The sequence below is a fragment of the Eubalaena glacialis genome, chromosome 2, assembly GCF_028564815.1.
Source record: "Eubalaena glacialis isolate mEubGla1 chromosome 2, mEubGla1.1.hap2.+ XY, whole genome shotgun sequence".
Lineage (NCBI taxonomy): Eukaryota > Metazoa > Chordata > Mammalia > Artiodactyla > Balaenidae > Eubalaena > Eubalaena glacialis.
In genome coordinates, this window is record NC_083717.1 from 39,401,707 (window position 1) to 39,420,433 (window position 18,727).

General features: G+C 55.2%; 1 protein-coding gene across 1 annotated transcript; it reads left to right on the plus strand.

Annotated features, from left to right (window-relative positions):
* The first annotated feature begins 1,683 nt into the window (after positions 1–1,683).
* MFGE8 (milk fat globule EGF and factor V/VIII domain containing) lies at positions 1,684–15,652 on the plus strand. Its single transcript, XM_061179958.1, has 9 exons — positions 1,684–1,856; positions 4,563–4,691; positions 5,078–5,209; positions 7,399–7,580; positions 8,001–8,156; positions 8,851–8,995; positions 13,307–13,491; positions 14,590–14,745; positions 14,867–15,652. The coding sequence occupies exons 1-9, from the start codon at positions 1,784–1,786 to the stop codon at positions 15,002–15,004; spliced, it is 1,296 nt and encodes a 431-aa protein (XP_061035941.1). The 5' UTR covers positions 1,684–1,783; the 3' UTR covers positions 15,005–15,652.
* Positions 15,653–18,727: the final 3,075 nt, after the last annotated feature.

The window sequence follows — 18,727 nt, forward strand, 5'->3', positions numbered from 1 at the left end:
GTTACCTTTTTAAAGAGGCCTTTCCGGGCCACCCTGTTTAAACATGTCCCCCTTTCCTCCTCCATATTCAAATCACATCATATTGTTGTGTTGTCTTTGTAGCACTAGCTAAGACCTGAAATTATCTAGTACTGGGTAAGAAAGTAGTCAGGCCAAGGAGATACCATCCCACTGAACTCTAATCACATTTTTGTACTGTTCATTTCCAGTGTAAAAACTACACAAGATTTTTGTATATTAACCTTGTATCCTGTGACCTTGCTCAACTCATTTATTGGTTTTAATAGACTTTTTTTTTTTTGGTGTGTGGATTCTTTAGATTTTTCTATATATGAGTGTGTCATCTGTGAATAGAGACAGAGATAGTGTTACTTCTTCCTTTCCAACCTGGATGTCTTTTATTTCTACTTCCTGCCTAATTGTCCTGGCTAGAACCTCCATTGCAGTGTTGAATAGAAGGGGTGAGAGCAGATATCTTTATCTTGTTACTGATTGTAGGGGAAACATTCAGTCTTTTACCATTAAGCATGATATTAGTTGTGAGTTTTTCATAGATATTCTATATCAGGTGAGAAAGCTCCCTTTTACTCCTGGTTTGTTGATTGTTTTATCATGAAGGGGTTTTTTACCAAATGCTTTTTCTGTGGCTATTGAGTTGATCATAGGTAGTGTTTTTCCTTCTGAATAGTTTTAAGAAGGGCCTCCTGCCAGTAGTTATGTCTGACTCTAGTCCCAACCTAGGTTATCAACATACCTGGTAGGGGAGATATCTGGCTGCTCTTTTTTTTTTTTTCCTGTGTCTAGTCTGACTAGAACACTATTATTAAAACTATTATTATTATTTTTTGTAAATAGGTAATACCTGCACACGATAAAAAAGAATCATTTAGGAAAAAGTCAACCATGACAAGCAAGTCTCTTCCCATCCTGACACCCTGGTTACCTTCCCCTTTAGCAACCGCTATGCTCATTTCCTGGAATATTGAGGTGCTTTCCTGCTACAAGGGCCGAGGTGAATAGTTGCCCCAGAGACTTTATGGCCTGAAAATCCTCAAGTATTTTCTATTTGGCCCTTTACAGAAAAAGTATGCTGATTCCTTTTTTTTTAGTCTCTTACCATTTCAAAGGATGCTGCTATGATATACTATGATATCGTTGTGTATATGTCATTTTATACGTGTGAGTTTTGGTAGAGTGAATTCCTATAAGTGGACTTGCTAGGTCTTACTGTCTCAGCATTTGTCATTTTCATAGATACTACCACACAGCTCTCTTGATAACTTGAACCAGTTTACATTTTCTCCAACAATGCATGCTTGAGCCTGTTCCCGTAGCCTCGCACTAACAGTGCGCTAATAATTTGATACTTGCCAATCTGATAACTGAAACATGGTACTCGTAATTTGCGTTTTTCTTATTATGAATAAGGTTTAGCATATTTTCTGAAGCCAACAGTTAAAAAAACAAAAAGCAAAGAACAAACAACTCCTTCTTAGCCCTTTCTAGCCCAGTCGACTCAGGACTCAGGGCCTGGTCACCAGCACCACGCGGGACGCCGGGCGTGGCCGGGGCTGGAGTGGGTGGCCGCGGAGCCCTCGGTTCCCCCCCATTCCCTCCCAGCCGCGGAGCCCCGCCCCGAGTCCGCCTCTGGCGGGCCTGGGCGGAGCACGTGGCCCAGTGGGAGGTGCTGCGCTGCCTGATTTATTCCCGTCCAGGAGAAGGAGTGAGAACCGCCGGGTCTGAACAGCCCAAGCACCGGGTCTCGGGCCCACATCCCCACACCATGCCGGGCCCCCGTCTGCTGGCCGCGCTCTGCGGCGCGCTCCTCTGCGCCTCGGGACTCTTCGCCTTCTCCGGTGAGTCGATCGCGCCGCCCTCTCGCACTCGCCCCTCCTCTCCGCGCCGCTCGGAAGTTCGCCGCCGCGCCCTCCCTCTACTTCCACTGTTTACAAACTTGGTCAAAGAGCCGGCGCCGAGCGGAGGGGCGACCTCTCCGGCTGCGCCCGGGAGGGAGGCAGGGATGCTCTCGGCCTCTCCTGCTGTCTCCGCGCCGGAGGGGTTTTGGCCGGTGATAGAGGCTTGAGCGCTGGGCGGGGACTTGGGACACTGGGTGACAGCCCAGCCTCCCCCAGGGATGTGGCTTACACAGAACAAAGGAATCCGCTGTGTAGGGCCTCTCTTTTCCCATCTGTAAAATGAGGCCATTGAACTGTGTCTGACTCGCGCGCTCCTTCCACCAGGAAGTTTCTAGGACTCTTGTATTGATAAGTCTTCTCCAGCCAACTTTCCCTGGTAACTCCCTTCCCAGCCCTGGCGGCTGGTCAGTTCGCTGGAATTTTATCCTCTGCTTTCAAGTAGGTGTCTGGTCAGATAAGCGAAGGGCTGGGGAGTCGGTGGAATGGAAGGGCCTCCAGGTGGGACCCAAGAGGGGGCGAGGAGCCTGGGGAGGGACTTGGAAAAGGACTCCCTCCTGAGGTGGCGGCTCCTGACTACCCCCCTCCGCCTGCGGCCTTGGGCTGCTGCTTTATCTTCCTTGGTCCTCCTCCCCCGCCTAGGATGCATCCTGCTGGCAGCTGGGCCTCCAGCAGGGTGGTCATGGGGATGCCCTATTCGCTTCACAGTGGGCTGAGGAAAGAGTGCCCACGGGGTGGGAGGAGATGGCAAAGACTCTTCAGGCACCCCCTCCATCATTTTCTCATAGAAATAGGATTGGCTGAAGCAAGTTGGGGGCGGGGGTGGGTCCCAGCTGAGCCCTGGCTCTGCCATCCGGTGCCAGTCTGACCCCCAGGCCTGGAGTGGAAGCCTAAGGCCACTCCAAGCTCCCCCGAGACATGGAGAGCTGGCTGGGTCTTAAAAGTCCCTTGCCACTCCTCTCTGGCCCCAGAGCCTGAGCCCTGGCAAAATGTCCCTGGGGAACTCTCCCAAAGAGGGTAGGACCCTGAAATCCCAAAGGTGGTTTTGTGTAGGGTGACCTGGCTTTGTGGGAAGGGGGAAGTACCACAGCTGCAGTGTGCAGGTGAGTCAGTCAAGGGCCTGCCAGGTAGGGGAGACCTTTCCCTTTCCCTTTTTCCCACTCACCTGCTTTGCCCTGGAGCAGTACAGGGAGAGAGCACTTTGGGAGGGGGAGAGAGGGGAGTTGGACCTTGCCAGGTCGGGAGCCCAGGGCTCTGGCCATTCTCAAGCCTCTGCCATGGCAGTGCCCGCCGCCTGTCAGGTCAGGGAGGGGATTAACCTGCTATTTAAAGCCAATGACTAATAGCTCATTGGGAGCCGCCTTAAGCTCCCGAGGCCCACACTGAGGTGGAGCTCTGAGGCCTCCATCGCTCATTAACAGTGTTCCCTTCCCTGAAGCCCCGGCCCAGGTCTCTGGGGCTTTGGGATCTCAGGAGGGCCTCCAGCCTGGGATGGCTTGACTCTGCAGGGAGGAAAAAAGATGTCTCATGTTTTACCCCAAATGACGGGTTTGGGTGTGGGGTCTGAGGCAGCCCTTCTGGGATGCTAAGGTCAGCTAGAAGGTGCTCCGCAGGCCTGGCTGACCTAGTGGGCTGAAGTTCACTCCAATCAAGGGATTGGGGACAGGCTAACAGTGCACATGTGTCAGCCAGGCCCCCAGCCAGAAGCTGTGATGTCCTCTCTAGCCCTCTTTCCACCTCTAGTTGTCCAGTTTTTCTCAAATCTGTCCTTCCTCCTCACCCCTTCGCCTGACTTCCTGTCTTACCAGGAGGCCTGTGACAGCCTCCTTGATGCTCTCCTGGTTTCCTACCTCGCCTGCTCCAGTCATATTTCCACACAGAGCCAGAGGGATCTTTGTGTAGCTACAGGATGCCTCCCCACCCTGGGCAGCCCATCCACATCTCTGCAGATGGGCTTTTCTTGGCATTCTCCATCCCCAACTAAGAAATGGCTTCCCCACTCCCACCTCATGCTTGAGAATCTCTGACTTTTTTTCCTGGGGGACAATGGTGGGGAGACTAAAGGAAGGTTAAGAACCCTGTTCTGCAGGATGAAAAGTCTAAACTTGTCATTCTTAAGAGTCCCTACCAGTCTCCCTTGTCAGCGATGTCTTACTGTTCTCCAGCATACCATGTCCTCTGTGCTTCTGCTTTTCTGAAGAAAGTTCTTTCCTCATTCCCCAGCCCGACACCCTCCCACTCTGACTTTTTTTTTTTTTTTTGGCCATGCCACAGGGCATGTGGGATCTTAGTTCCCTGACCAGGGATTGAACCTGTGTCCCCTGCATTGGAAGCACAGAGTCTTAACCACTGGACCGCCAGGGAAGTCCCGCCCTCTCTGACTTTCAAACTAGCTCAAATGTCCCCACCTCTGAAACTTCCTGCTCCCTGGCAGAAACCATCCTCTGCGGGCCCCTCATGCAGGCTTTTGTCAGAGCTCATGGTCCCTCTTCATTACGTGGTGACTTGTCCGCCTCTTTCCTCTGGCTTCTTGAGGCCTGGACTGCATCTGATTTCTCTGTCTCAGGGGCCCAGGACGTACATGGTAGTTGGCCCCCCAGATATTTACTCGATGAACGACTTGTTCCTGACTCAGAACTGTCATTGCAGGTGACTTCTGTGACTCCAGCCAGTGCCTGCATGGTGGGACCTGCTTGTTGGACCAGGACAGAAAACCCCCCTTCCACTGCCTCTGCCCTGAAGGCTTCACGGGCCTCATATGCAATGAGACTGAGAGAGGTACGCGCCCTGGGCCACGCCTGCCGCTTCCCACTGGCTCCCAGTTGCAGCCCAGGCTGCTGGGCTGAGCTCCTCCCGAAGTGGACACTGGTCCCCAGCACCCCTCCTATTGCCCGCCAGCTTTTTCCTGGAAGCTCCCAGGCCACTTGGGAAGCTGGGTGCTTCCTTCACTTGGGCTGACTCACCTACCCATGACCCTTCTTGGCTCCAGGCTGGCCCAGGCCCCATCGGGCAGATTGGGAGAGGGGAGGGACGAGATGGTTGGGGGAGGCGGGCAGTGGGCCGAGTTTGGGCGGAGGGTCCTTTTGGGGTTGGCCCATGTGCTGCTGTCTGTCCCCAGCTCCTTCCTGCTCACCTGCCCATCTCACCTGCCTCCCTCTCCCCAGGTCCCTGTTTCCCAAATCCCTGCCACAGTGATGCCGAATGCCAGGTGATTGATGACTTCCACCGAGGGGATGTCTTCACCCAGTACATCTGCAAGTGCCCTCGTGGCTACACAGGCATCCACTGTGAGATCGGTGAGTATCTGGGGGTGCCTGTTCCAGGGGGCAGACCCTGAGCCACAGTTCTGGCAGCCCAGGCAGTGTGCCAGCCTTATTCCTGAGGCAGGGGACAGAGCCTCAGTTAGGCCGGGGTGGTGTGTGAGGAGGGGCGGGGGACCCTGTTGTCCCTCCGCAGGCTTCTTCCTGCCTGGCCCTCTCTCCTGGGACTGCAGGCCAGGCCTGATGTCCCTGCAGGGGAGTGAGAGCTGGTGGTAACCCCAGAGGTCGTGGGAGTGTTATTTTCTGTCACCACGAACCAGACACACAGCATTAGGGTAAAGTCTTGGCATTTTTCTACCAAGAGGGGAAAACCAACAGATTCTTAATCTTTTGGGGCCCAGGAGGTTAGTTAATAAGGTTTGAGCCTCAGGGTCTGACAGTTCTGGCCCAGGTTTGACCTCTGGCTTCATCACAGAGCTCTGGGAAGAGGGAGAGGCCTGGGCAGGCTGGGTCATCCCCTCACGGTCAGGCGCTCAGAGGCCCTGTGTGTGCAGAGGGGCTGACCCGCCTGGCCTGCTTGGTCATCCACGCAGCCACAGAACGGCGCTGGGCGGGTACCCGGCAGACCTGGCCAGCATTGTCTGTGCACGCCATCTCCCTCCTGGCCTGGCTGGGGTCCCTCCCACAAACCAGGACTCTTCCTCACCTGCCGTGGGGCAGGCGAGGCCATGTCTAGACGCAGGGGTGGGGGGAGTAGGGGTGGCGGTGCCAGACGTCTGCAGTCCGGTGGGTCTGTCACTGAGCACTGCGGGCAGGGGGCAAGCGGTCCTGCTGTCGGCAGATGTGGGGCTGGGCTCCAGGAGGAGGAGGGAGGGCAGGGCCAGCCCGGTGGGAGCCAGCTCCTGGGGGAGAGCAGATGAAGTGCCTGTGACGCCCTTCATCTTAGAGGAGACAGCCCCGAGGGCCTGAGCCCTGGGCCCTGGGCTGAGGCCGATGTGTCTGAGATACTGGGTGGAGGAATGCGGGGGAGCGGGGTCGCCAAGGCCCACGGAGCCCTGGGTGGGTACAGGTGGGCCCACTAATTACCGTGCTGGGAGCCCAGGTAACCCTGGGTGTGCCTGAGTGGGGATTACTCATCTAGCCTCCTTCTGCTTCTCGGCCTGGGGTCTGTCCCAGGCTGGATATGGCAGCACCTGGGGCAGAAGGCAGGAGGCGACCACAAAGCTTGAGGAACACCCCCAGAGAGACCTTTGCAGCCCCTCCTTATCTGTTACATGGTGTGTTTCCTTGGAGCCCACCAGGACCCCACAGGGCCAAAGAATGCACGTTTGGGGCCCTCTGGGTGTGGGCATGGGGGCTGTGAGGACAGAGCAGACCTGGGTTCAGATCTCTGCTCAGCCATTGGCTAGCTCTGGTCTCGGGTGTATGGCCTCCCTTGTGCCTCACTCTCCCTGCGAGAATGTCAGACACCGAGCTCGACGTGAGCCTGGGGTGTTGGAATAAGAGTGGATCTGTCCCGGGTTCTCTGCTTGGGAGCTGAGCCCCAGGCACACAGGCTTGGCCCTCAAGGACCACGTCGCTTGGCCAGGGGCAGCTTCCCAGATGGCTGGGTCAGGACCAGTAGCTAGAAGGGGCAAAGGGTATGAGAGAAAACAGAATGGCACTCACACCCCATCCAGAAAACTCCTGCCAGTGGGATTCTAGAAAACTCCAGGCAGATGTGCTTCTTGCTTTATGTGCAGTACGAGTACTGTTCACTGCTGTCTGAGGCGTCGCTTCTTCCAAAGCCATCCTCCTGGGGGAGCCAGGGACTGGGCTGGACGGGGTGGTCCTCCTGAGGGGGCGGGGACACGAAGGAAGAGGAGGCCACGCTGGTATTCGCTCAGCAGCCCACCCCCGCCTTCGAATAATTGCTGCTCCATATCCTGTAAAAACGAGACCACCTACTGCAGCCCAGTGGGGGACACCAGCTGCCAGTCATGGCAGTACCATGAGTGCCGGCCTGCCCTAGAACCTTCTGGCAGCCCAGGGTCCCAACCCCCAGTGACTCTGCCCGGCCCCTCTGTTCCTCACTGTGCACCTTGTCTTGGTACCTCCTCCTTGACCCTCATTGTCCCTTCATGGTCTCTGCTCTGGGTCCTCGGCAGAGGCCACACTGTCTTGTTCTTGTGTCCTCTGGGCCCCGCCTGCTCGGGTGGCCCTCTGACTGCCCCCTCCCCCCTCAGTCTGCACCTCGCCGCTGGGCATGGAGACGGGCGCTATCGCCGACTCCCAGATCTCCGCCTCGTCCATGCACTTGGGTTTCATGGGTTTGCAGCGCTGGGCCCCAGATCTGGCCCGCCTGCACCTCACGGGCGTTGTCAACGCATGGACATCCAGCAACTACGATAGAAACCCCTGGATCCAGGTATGGAAGGGACGGCTCAGGGGTGCGTAGCGTGATGGGAATGGAGAAGGTGGGATGAGTGTGCCTGCATTTGGGGGTCACCACGGGAGGGTGCATAACCGGGGTCCAGGTAGCACGGTAGCAGGTTCCCACGGGTGAAGTATCTTTAAGTAGAGGGCAGCTTTGGGGGGCCTGGAGTGCATGGGCAGGATGAGGGGGAGTGAACGCTAGGCTGTAGAGGGGCTCTTTGCACTGTACGAGGCCTCTGGAAGCTTGTCCTTGTGTGCTTCCCTGAGCACTGAGTCCAAAGCCTGGAGAGGGCCAGATGAGAAAGCCGCCCTTATTTGTCCTGCTTGGGCTGTTCTCCTTCTGGGCTGGGGGAGTGATGGGGGTGAAAAGAACCTGGGAGATAGGGGTTCTGTCCTTCCTGTCCTGGTCCAGGTGAACCTGATGCGGAAGATGCGGGTGACGGGCGTGGTGACGCAGGGTGCTAGCCGCGCAGGCAGTGCCGAGTACCTGAAGACTTTCAAGGTGGCCTACAGCACCAATGGGCGCAAGTTCCAGTTCATCCAGGGTGCAGGGGAGTCAGGAGATAAGGTGAGGTTTGTTGTGAGCCCTAAAGAAGGGCTGTGGTCAGCAACCCCTGGGGCTCCAGCGCTGTTTGAGGGCCCCCAATGAGGTGAGGGTGCCCTGGGTGATTGGCCATGAGGTGGGTTTTCAGGTGTATCTTGGTTTGAAGAAATTGGGAAACCCAGATTGTGCCCGTGCTCTGTGGTTAAAAGTAATAGCCCCACTTTATAGACAAGAATAGTGAGACTCAAAAAAGTTCAATGACTTGTTGAGGGTGGCGGTAGTGGTGGATATGAGATGCATTCAGAGCCGTCAGGGATACCATGTACAGTCATATAGGTTGTACACTGCTCAAGGGTGTCATTACTAAGTCAGCACCATTCACGTCATGTTTGTGTACTTCTATCTGTGGGAAAATTGTTATAAAAAAGTCTTTTGAGAAAGGAGTACCTTTTCCTAATTTGCACAGAGGCACCCTATAGATCATAGGTGGCCCTGTGCGAAAGACGGGGGTTTATGTTCAGGCCCTGTGGTGACCAAGGAAGATCTGAAAAGGCGAATCTGTGTTGAGGGCTGTGGGGTGGCCAGAGGAAGGGCTGAGCCCCTCCTGGCTCTGCTAAGCCCACCTCTGCCTCCAGGCCCAAAGAGGAAGGGGAGACCACCCCAGGAAGTGGGACTGCCCACACTGGCCCACTCCTCCAATCTGCCTCTTCCCTCCTAGATATTTATGGGTAATGTGGACAACAGCGGCCTGAAGGTCAACCTGTTTGAAACCCCTCTGGAGGTGCAGTATGTGAGACTGGTGCCCATGATCTGCCACCGGGGCTGCACCCTTCGCTTTGAGCTCCTTGGCTGTGAGTTGAATGGTGAGTGCTGGAGGCTCTGTAATCCTCGGAGATGGCTCTCCCTGCCCCCTCTTTTCTCAGCCAAGCTGAGCTGAGTAGGGTGGCAGCAAGGCCCAGGAACCTGGGCTCTCACAGGAGATGGCCACGAGAGGGATCACCTGGCCATCAGCAGTCCTGCCCAGGTGTTTGCTCTTTGCTGGTTGGTAGAGGAAAAAAGACACCACTTCAATTTTCAAAATATTTTCACTTACTCTGATTGGTTCCTTGAGCTTCTAAAACATGTAGCATTAGTTCTGTTTTGCAGATGTCAGTTCCACGAGGGCAAGGAGTTTGTTTTGTTCACTGCTGCATTCCCAGTGCCTAGAACAGAGCCTGGCTCATAGGCACTCAATAAATATTGATGGATGAGTGAGTGAATGAATGAATGAGGAAAATGAGGCCCAGATAAATTGTTTATCAGGGGCACACAGCTGGTAGGTATTAAAAGTTGGTCTGAATCCCTGGCCTCTGACACCTACCCATCCACTGTTTCTTCCCCCAGACCTGTAGCCTGCATTCAAGAGAAACATGGGGACTTCTAGGGTCATAGGGCTGGAGATAGTGCTTTTTTTTTTTAAGATTTTTTTGATGAGGACAATTTTTAAAGTTTTTATTGATTTTGTTACAGTATTGCTTCTGTTTTATGTTTTGGTTTTTTGGCCGAGAGGCATATGGGATCTTAGCTCCCTGACCAGGGATCGAACCTGCACCCCCTGCATTGGAAGGTGAAGTCTTAACCACTGGACCTCCAGGGAAGTCCCCTGGGGATGGTGATTCTTGTTGCCCTTTCCGGAGAGATTCTCAGATGGAGGGATGGGGGACCAGAAAGGGATAGGTTTCTGCTGAGTCATAAAAAATCTCACCAATGGAGAGGTCAGGGTGCAGAGGTTGGGCTGAGTGTCTTGTATCTGCCCTGCTCAGCCCAGCCTTGCCTTCTCTGAGGTCTGGATATTTCCCTCTTTTTGCAGCCACAGTGCCACCTGCTGGCCACCGGCAGAACTGTAGGGCACACTAGGCAGAGCTGCAGAGCAGAGGTGGCTCTCTGTCTTTCTTGTCTTAACCCAAGACCCACCCTCTGCTCCCCCTTCCACCCTCTGTGGCACCTCTTTCTGTTATCCCGTTTTAGTTACTGCCCAATACCACTCAGAGTTCAGTTCAGTGACTGTCTGGGTTTAGTCTTTTTTTTAAGTATGAACTTGAGCCAGCATATTCTTGCTCCCAGGGTCACTGCTTTTTGAGCCTAATTGTTCTTTTAAAAAAAAAAATTTTTTTTATTTATTTATTTTGGCTGCGCCAGGTCTTAGTTGCGGTATGCAGGATCCTTAGTTGCAGCATGCATGTGGGATCTAGTTCCCCGACCAGGGATCGAACCCAGGCCCCCTGCATGGGGAGCGTGGAGTCTTAACCACTGGACCACCAGGGAAGTCCCCCAAGCCTAACTGTTTTAAGTGGGGAGTTAAAGACTTTGCCTTTTGCTAAAAGGAAATTCAGGCAATTGGTAAAGGACAGAGACAGGTCTGGGCCCCCCCACCCTGGGCTCCTCTCACTACTAGTGAGTAGTCCCTTACTACTCACTGTCATAGTCTGAAGCCTTTGGCTAATTGCTGGCCTAGGCCTGTCACAGCCGGTTACCTCCAAGGCCAAGAGAGGGTGAGTCTGGCGAGCTGAGGAAGTGAAGTTTTTCTGTCTGCTTCCCTCAAGGACTGGACCATCTCCTTTCCCTTGTAGGCATTCCGGTCACCTGGAGAGAGTGTTGGTGTGTGCCTGTGTGCACATGCGTGGGGCTGAGGTCTGGGCATTTCTGGGCATGCCCTGCACCAGGATTCCTCTTCACCAGCAGGCAAGGTGTCCTTGGTGAATTGATTAGTTATTTAACTCAGTAGACATTTATTAAGATATTTATTAAGCTCCTTCTGATGCCTGGCTCTAGGGAGCAATATAGGTGAGATCCCTGACCTCATGGAAATTGCATTCTAATGAGGGAGGCTGATGCGAGACAAGGAGCAAATAAAAGAAAGGTCAGATAGCAGTAAGAACTATGAAGGAAACATGAGAGGGAGATGTGATGAGGGTGACTTGGGGTGAAGAGAGGGAACGGCATGGGGACTGCTGTGTTGGGATGGCATTTGAGTAGAGGCTTGAATGATGGAGATCAAGCCGTGTGAAGAGCTTGGAAAGGGCATCCCAGGCAAGGAATTGACATATGCAAAGGCCCTGGGGCATGTAAAGGATAGAAGGGAGGCCAGTGGAGCTGGAGCCTAGAGAATGAGGGGTAGCTTGGTGGGTGATGAGGCTGGAGAGGTGGGCAGAGACGGACCAGGCAGGGGCCACGTAGACCATTTTAAGGATTCAGGTCTTTATCCTGAGGACAAGGGGCAGCCATTGTGGAGGGAGTGCTAATAGAACATGATTAGAGTTGGGTCTAGAAGAGATCCCTTAGGCTGTATAGGGAGAATGGGGGCAGAGGGCCATTGTGAGTGAGGGGGGGAGACATGTGGGAAGATAAGGTGGCTTGGATCAGGGTGGTGGAGTCAATGGATTGGGCAGATCAGAGCCTTCTACTAAAGTGAGCTCCATGGACCAGCAGGATGAGCATCACCTGGGAGCTTGTAGAAATGCGAACTCCCAGCCCCACCCTTGACTTTCTGAGACAGAATCCTCATATTAACAAGGTCCCCAGGTGAGCTGTGAGAAGCACTGCTCTGGCACCTCATTTTATAGATGGGGAGTCTGAGGACCAGAGAGGGGAGGGACTTCCCAGGGTCACATAGCAAGTGGTGGAGCTGACAGTCCTGCTCTCGGCTTGGTGCCCTGCCCAGTTGCATTTTATGTGGAAGGCTGTCTGACATGCCATAAGTGATGGGTGCATGAACTGCTGGAAGCAGATGATCTGTAGAAGGGTCCACCGTGGGCAAATGATGCCTTGGCGTCCTCTGCAGAGTGCTCCAGCCTTGTGCCGGCCTCATGGCCCTCCAGGTCTGGAGCCGTGGGATGAGCCACCTCCCAGCCCAGCAGCCTCTCTTTGTGGGAGCAGGGTGGAGGTTACCTGGTGCACCACCGTCACGAGGAGATGATATGATTGGTCGGCATCAGCACACTCTGGAGGCAAATTCTTTAGTGGCAAAGGGAGCAAGCGTGTGGGGAGACAGTGAGGTAAAGCACTGGGTACTATAGTCAGCTCCCAGATGGCGCCATGGCTTTCCAAGCCCACTCTCCCACTCCTGATTTTGCAAAGGGACAGGCAGTTGTGCGGTGGTGATTCTGCCACGTGTGAGACACGCCCTTCGTTCTTTTGGGAGTTTTATCTCCTGCCCGTTCCCAACTGTTCTGGCCAGCTGCAGGTGCAGATCAGCCCAGCACATTCCTGAGTGTTTGGAGCAGGCCTGAGTGAAACCAAGGCCAGCTTCTCAGGTAGCCCTCCCAGGCCTTTCTGACAGCATGCCAGGTAGTGAGTGTGTGAAGGCCCTCTAGGAGGGGCTGTGGGGCAGGGATACAGGGTCGTTCCTGAGCCCCAGGAATTCTGACTTTTCGGCTTCCACCTGCTAGAGAGCAGGAATGTTGTCCTGCTCATCGCTGGGTCACCACCAGGCAGGCCTTCACGGCTCTGGGTGGGTGCAGGAATGATGGAGATAGTGTCACAGTGTGACATGGTGATTAGGAGTGTGTGTGTGTGTGTGTGTGTGTGTGAGACTTGGGCACCATGCTTAATGTCTCTCAGCCTCAGTTTTCTCATCTGTGGAATGGGGTTACTAATATCCTCTTCGTTCCACTTTTTGTGTGGTAGATTAAATGACTGAAGTCAGCACTGAGTCAGTGAGATGGTTGTTATTAGCACTCTTGATGGTTATCCCAGGACTCAGCGGTGTGAATAGCAGCTGTACTGTAGGAGTGACAGAGGAAGTGCTGTGAGTCCAGAGGAGGGAGAAGTCCCACCCACGTGAGGTGGTCAGGGCAGGCTTCTTGGAGGAGGTGTCCCATGAGTCAGGCCTTGAAGGAGGGTGGAGGTGGTGGATCAGGGCCTGCCCTGGTGCAGAGGGAGAAGAGCGGTGGGTGATCTGTGCAGAGCAAGTGAGGGGCGCGGGGTGGGAGCTGAGCTGAGGAGTGGGTGGGGCTGTCAGTAAGCAAATAGAACGGTTGGCCCTAAAAGGTGGAAGGATCTTCCGTCTGTTGTCCAAGAGGATGCCAGAGGTCGGTCAGGAGCCACAGAGTTCTTTCCCCTTCACCACCTCACGCTCACACACCTGGGAGGCTGTGGACCCCAGATCTGGGTGACAGCACCCCCTTTGTTGGCAGGATGCGCCGAACCCCTAGGCCTGAAGGACAACACCATCCCCAGCAAGCAGATCACAGCCTCCAGCTTCTACAAAACCTGGGGCCTCAGTGCCTTTAGCTGGTATCCCTCCTATGCGCGCCTGGATAATCAGGGCAAGTTCAACGCCTGGACCGCCCAGACCAACAGTGCCTCTGAGTGGCTGCAGGTGGGTCAGGCTTCCGCTGGGATGCAGGGCTGGGGTAGGCTGGCGTTGGGTGGGTTTGGGTGGGGCTGTTGGATCTATGACCCTGGCCCAACCCAGGCTTCTGCTCCCCAAGAGGGAGTTTCTGCACGGCCTTGTTTGTGTTCAGCTTTGCTCCTTCTTCCTCTCATTTCCCCACCTTTCTCCTGATTCTGTAACTCCAGACGGGGGGATGGTGGGGGAGCTCAGTGCTGCTTCCACCAAGGCCCCCAGCCCCAGGTGGTGAGTGTGTGTGTGTGTGTGTGTGTGTGTGTGTGTGTAGGGGTAGGGCCACCTCCATTGGCTGCCACAGGGTGATAAGGCTGAGCCCACGTACAGCAGGGCAGGATGGAGGAGGGACACCTCAGGATTTCTCTGCCTGCACTCAGAGGATGCTCTCTAACTTGCCGTCTGAGAACACACCATGTGACAGCCCTTGGATTTCATTGAAATTGGGAAGCACAGGAGGGTCATGGAAAACCAGAGCATCCACTCATTTTATAGATGAGGAAACTGGGTCCAGGCAGGGTGAGGATTTGCCTGGGGCTCACCCGCTTGTTGGCAGTGAGTTGGGTTTGCAGCCTGGGTCTTGGCACTGCCTGCCCAGGGGCAGCTGGCAGGCTCCCTGGGATGGGCAGGGAACTGGGGGGCAGGAGGGGCATCTCTAGGCCCCAACAAGCACATTAGCCTGTGGGGCTGGGTTCCGTGAGGAGCTGCCTGCCTTTGGAGTCCCTCAGGACCAATGTCAGGCTGTGGACAGCCCTGCAGGGGCCTCAGGAGCAGTTCATGTCCCTATAGGCTATGACCTCCCCTGTCGCTGTTCCTATCCTATGACGGGTTGGCAGTGAGTTGGCTGGAGCCCAGGATCTGAAATCTGAGCTTCATTGCAGCAAAGTGCTTAACAGTGTCTGACAAAGTAGGTGGGATTATTTATGCCCACTTTATAGATGGAAAACTGAGGCTCTGCCAAGTGAAGTAGTTTTCCCAAAACTAGATTGTATGCCCCAGAGTCTCTGCCTTTTCCCACCTTACTGGAGATGGTCCAAGCAAAGAAGATGGGGTGGATTTTTTTTTTTCCTGTAGATTGACCTGGGCTCTCAGAAGCGAGTGACCGGCATCATCACCCAGGGGGCCCGAGACTTTGGCCACATCCAGTATGTGGCAGCCTACAAGGTGGCCTATGGTGACAGTGGTGCGAACTGGACTGAGTACAGGGACCAGGGGGCCGTGGAAAGCAAGGTGAGTGTGTGTCCAGCTGTCCTTCCCTCCCCACTCCAGGGGTGCCCTGCAAGTGGGATCTGGGGCCCTGAGGGGAGGAAGGCTGGCTCTGGGGCCCTCCTGACCCCCTCTCTGTCTCCAGATCTTCCCTGGCAACATGGACAATAATTCCCACAAGAAGAACATGTTTGAGGCGCCTTTCCTGGCTCGCTTTGTGCGCATCCTGCCTGTGGCCTGGCACAACCGCATCACCCTTCGCGTGGAGCTGCTGGGCTGTTAGTGGTAGGCCCGGCTGCAGCGACCGCAAGGGCCGTGGGGGCACCTGCCCCTTTCCTGGTCCTCCTGGCCTTCTGGGGACCTGCTGCCTTCTCCACCCGCCCTCCTGATTGTAGCTGGCCTGGGGGCAGGGGTTTCAGTCGTCTCTCCCTCCCTCCTTCCCTCTTCCTCCTTCCTCCGTCCCTCCCTTCCTCCTCCCCCTCCCCCTCCTACATGCCCCTGGTGCCCATCCTTCATGCTATCCCATTTTCTTAGGCACGGTGGGAGTTGAGTAGGTCTGGGATGGACAGGGAAGGGCGAAGTAGGGTGCGTGGGTCCTCCCTAGCGCCTCTCCCACACCCCACATTCCCAAGGCCCTGGAGGAATAGGCCCTGAGGCCCCAAGCTGGAGAGTGCTGGTCTCCTGCCCCTCAGCCCTGGGGCATGATGCTGCCACTCTGCTGCTGCCACCTAGCCCCCCGACACTTCCCCCTCATCTCCCTGGAGACCCCTCTTGACCCTCATCCTGAAGCCTAGAGAGAGACAGACGCGGGTGGGGTGGGTCTGTGGAGAGATGGGGGAGGAGGTGGCTGGGCCTGGGGGGCCCTCTGTGCTGGTTCTTCACCCCAGAGTACACAGGCAGCTTCCAAAATATATTTATATCACCCCCTGAACTCTCACTGTGGTTCATCATTGCTCCGTCAAAATGGGCTTTGACTTGGGCTGGTGTCCCCACCCTGAGTCCTCCCCGAGCCCCAGCATTCTTGTGTCACCTGCCCGACTACAGAGAGGGAGGAGACTACTGGGGGGGGGGTTCCCACCGGAGGGGCCAGGACTCTTCCCCTCAATTCTCCTCCTCCAGACCCATGCAGCCCCAGGGCCATAGCTGCTGCCAGGTGAGTGCCCGGGGCGGGGCCTGTGCAGAGGCTGTCTTCACAAATGCCTTTGCTCCCTTCCCACGCCAGGAAGACAGGCAGAGGCTGCTGGTTTTCCCCTGCGGCAATTGCCATTTTCTCTGCAACTGGAGTGGTGGGCTGGAGAAACTATTAGAAACTCAGTGAACCTGGGCTGCTTTCAGAGCTGCAGGAGCCCCAGGGCAGGATGCAGTGTGGGATGGGAGGGGCCAGGGCTCTGCCAAGTGGGCGGGGCGTTCCTGGCCCAGCACATTGGTTCCTGAGAGGCCATTGGCAACTCCACTCCAGGGCTGGGAGGAGAGCTCCAGGGGTACCCCTCTCCCCCCACCCCCTCACACCATGCAGGGGCCATCAGAAAGTGGCCAGTGGGAGGCAGTGCAGGCCAGTGATCTGGAAGTGAGGCTTGCAGATAAAAGAGGGACTGACTAGCTGGGAAGGGGCATATGAAACCACCCTAGTATTCAACGCCTTGGGACACAAGATGGATTTTCCGGAACAGACTTTGGGAGCCATGCCTTTGTACGCATAGGCACCTCTAGGCAGCAGATCTGGCCATGTGGCTGCCAAAGGGAGGGTGTGGCATTGTTGGAAGTTCATCAGAGAAATTAGTCTGGAAGTGGCTCCCCCCCAAGAGCTCCTGTTGCCAGGGCTTCTTGGCTGGGCAGGGATGGAATAAAAGGCCCAGGCTGTGGTCTCTGAATGAACTGGGTTTGTGGGGCTCCCCACCTCTGGGGGTCTATTGGCTCACTCCTTCCTGTTTCAGAGCTCTCCTCCGTGGAGCTGCATGGGTTGGGTTTGAAGTCAGTCTTTCTGGGTGGTTGCTGGCTTTAGGACTCCCTCCTGGGAGCATTTCCTACCACCCAACCTGTTCAGGCCTCTCCTGGGGACTTAGCAGACAGTGGGAGAAACAGCTTTTTCCCTCCTGCATCTCTGCTCTTGGATGCCTCCCCAATAAGTAACTGCAGCTCTAGCCTTGTTAGAATGCAGGAGTCCCACTTGCAGAAGGGCAAACCAAGCATCACTCCCATCTGTCAATTTGTCCCTCTTTGTGGCGTTGAATATTTTCTGTGGGCCAGTCTCATTGGCTGGTTGGCTGGGTAGGCTGGTGTCACAAGCCCCCCACCCGGCCCAGGAGATCCAAGGTGACTATGGAATTGCCTAAGCCACCTCTCAGTCCCTTCTTCCTGCTCATCTTTGCAGCCTTGGATGTGTTGGCCACAGCCTTCTGAAAGTCCCCTTCCTGGGACCTTGGACCTGGGCCCCCTCCCTCCTGACTCCTTCTGTCTTTGGCACCTCTCCCTGGGCAGCCCCCTCCACTTCCACAGTGTTCACTATCACCTCCACAAATTTACTTTTTTATTCCTGACTGCAGTCCCGAGAGCCAGCTCTGAGATTCCACCTGCTGGCCAGCCCTGCCAGTGGCTGGGACATTAAACTTGCTTAGCTGTTACAAAACTGACCTTCTCTGCTGTCCATCCCTCTCCCTACACGTGTGGCTGTCAGCACGGGCATCTGTTGACCCGCCTCTCCCAGGAGTCTAGATTCCTTTCTGTTCCTGGTTTAAATATAGTGGAGTGATTGGGAGTGCAAGGCCTCAAGTTGGAGAACCTGGGTTCAAATCTTGGCTCTGAGTGACCTTGGGCAATTTACTTAAATCTCTCTGGGTTTCAGTTCCCTACCTGTAAGGTGGAAATTATAGAACCGACTCCATGGCCTTGAGACTGATGGAGAGAATGTACATAAGCACTGATGTAAAGCCTGGCCCATCAGAGGCCTCAAAAACTTTGGTCTTTGTTGTTAGAAAAGCTTGCAACTTTCCTAATTGGAACTCGTGTCCTATTTCCCCCTCCAATCCGTCCTGCATCCAGTGCACAGACTGGTCTCTCTTCCTTATGGAGGAACTTTCATTGGCTCCCTTTTGCTCATCAAGCTGGCATTCACTTTGTGCAATTTAGCCTTGTCCACCACAGCTCTCTGTGCTCTGATTTGCTCCTGGCTGTGTGTATGTAAAGCGTGCATGCGTGTACACACACACACACACACACACACACAGGCTGTCAAGGTGTATTTAGGAAGAGGCTCTGGGTTCAGTGACCGCTTGGCCAAGGCTGAAGGACCTCCTTAGGCTTTGCTGCTGAGGAAACGAAGGGGCTGTCCAGGCCAGGCCTCCTGTTTGTCTGGAGGGGAAAGAAAACACCCTGTCCAAACAGAGGCATCCTGGGAGGTGGCTGCTTGATGGCTGTGCTGACAGATATCAGGATTCTAAGGTAGGGTCACCCCTGTTGGAGGACCAGTCAGAAAGGCTTCTGACCGCCCCTGTGGGCTGCTGGGATCACCATCCCCCATCCTGTGCTCCCCCTCCTCCCAGGGCTCATTCAAACCCCACCTACTAGGGGCAGCATCCCTGAGCCTGACACTGAGTTAAGAGGCTGACTGGTGATTTCCTGACGGTCAAACTCAGGGGCAGGAGGGATGTCAGCGCCCCCTTGCCTTCTATAGGGGGAAAGGCGGGTATACAGAACGCTCACCCCTCCCTCTCCTGAGGGTGGGGGGCAGCCACAGTGCACCTGCAGTGTGGAGAGGGGCTCCTCCTGCTTAGTCCCAACGCTTTTGGTAAACCAGAGCGTTCTAATGAGCCCCTCCCTTTACAAACGCTCCTCTTCCATCCTCCTCCACTTCCTTCCCCCAGATGTGACAGCCTCAACTCCTGGATACTCCCTTCCCAGCGCGGCCAGCAGCTCTGCGGGTTGGGTGGTTTCCAGCCGAGTCTGGAGACAGCCCAAGTCTGTAGCACCTCCTCCCTTTGGGCCCAGCCCGAGGGAGGGAAAGGGGCGT

Coding starts and splice junctions, on each gene's coding strand:
- MFGE8 (XM_061179958.1), top strand. CDS start 1,784: ATGCCGGGCCCCCGTCTGCTGGCCGCGCTCTGCGGCGCGCTCCTCTGC. Junction 7,581..8,000: donor ATAGAAACCCCTGGATCCAG/GTATGGAAGGGA, acceptor GTCCTGGTCCAG/GTGAACCTGATGCGGAAGAT. Junction 13,492..14,589: donor GTGCCTCTGAGTGGCTGCAG/GTGGGTCAGGCT, acceptor TTTTTCCTGTAG/ATTGACCTGGGCTCTCAGAA.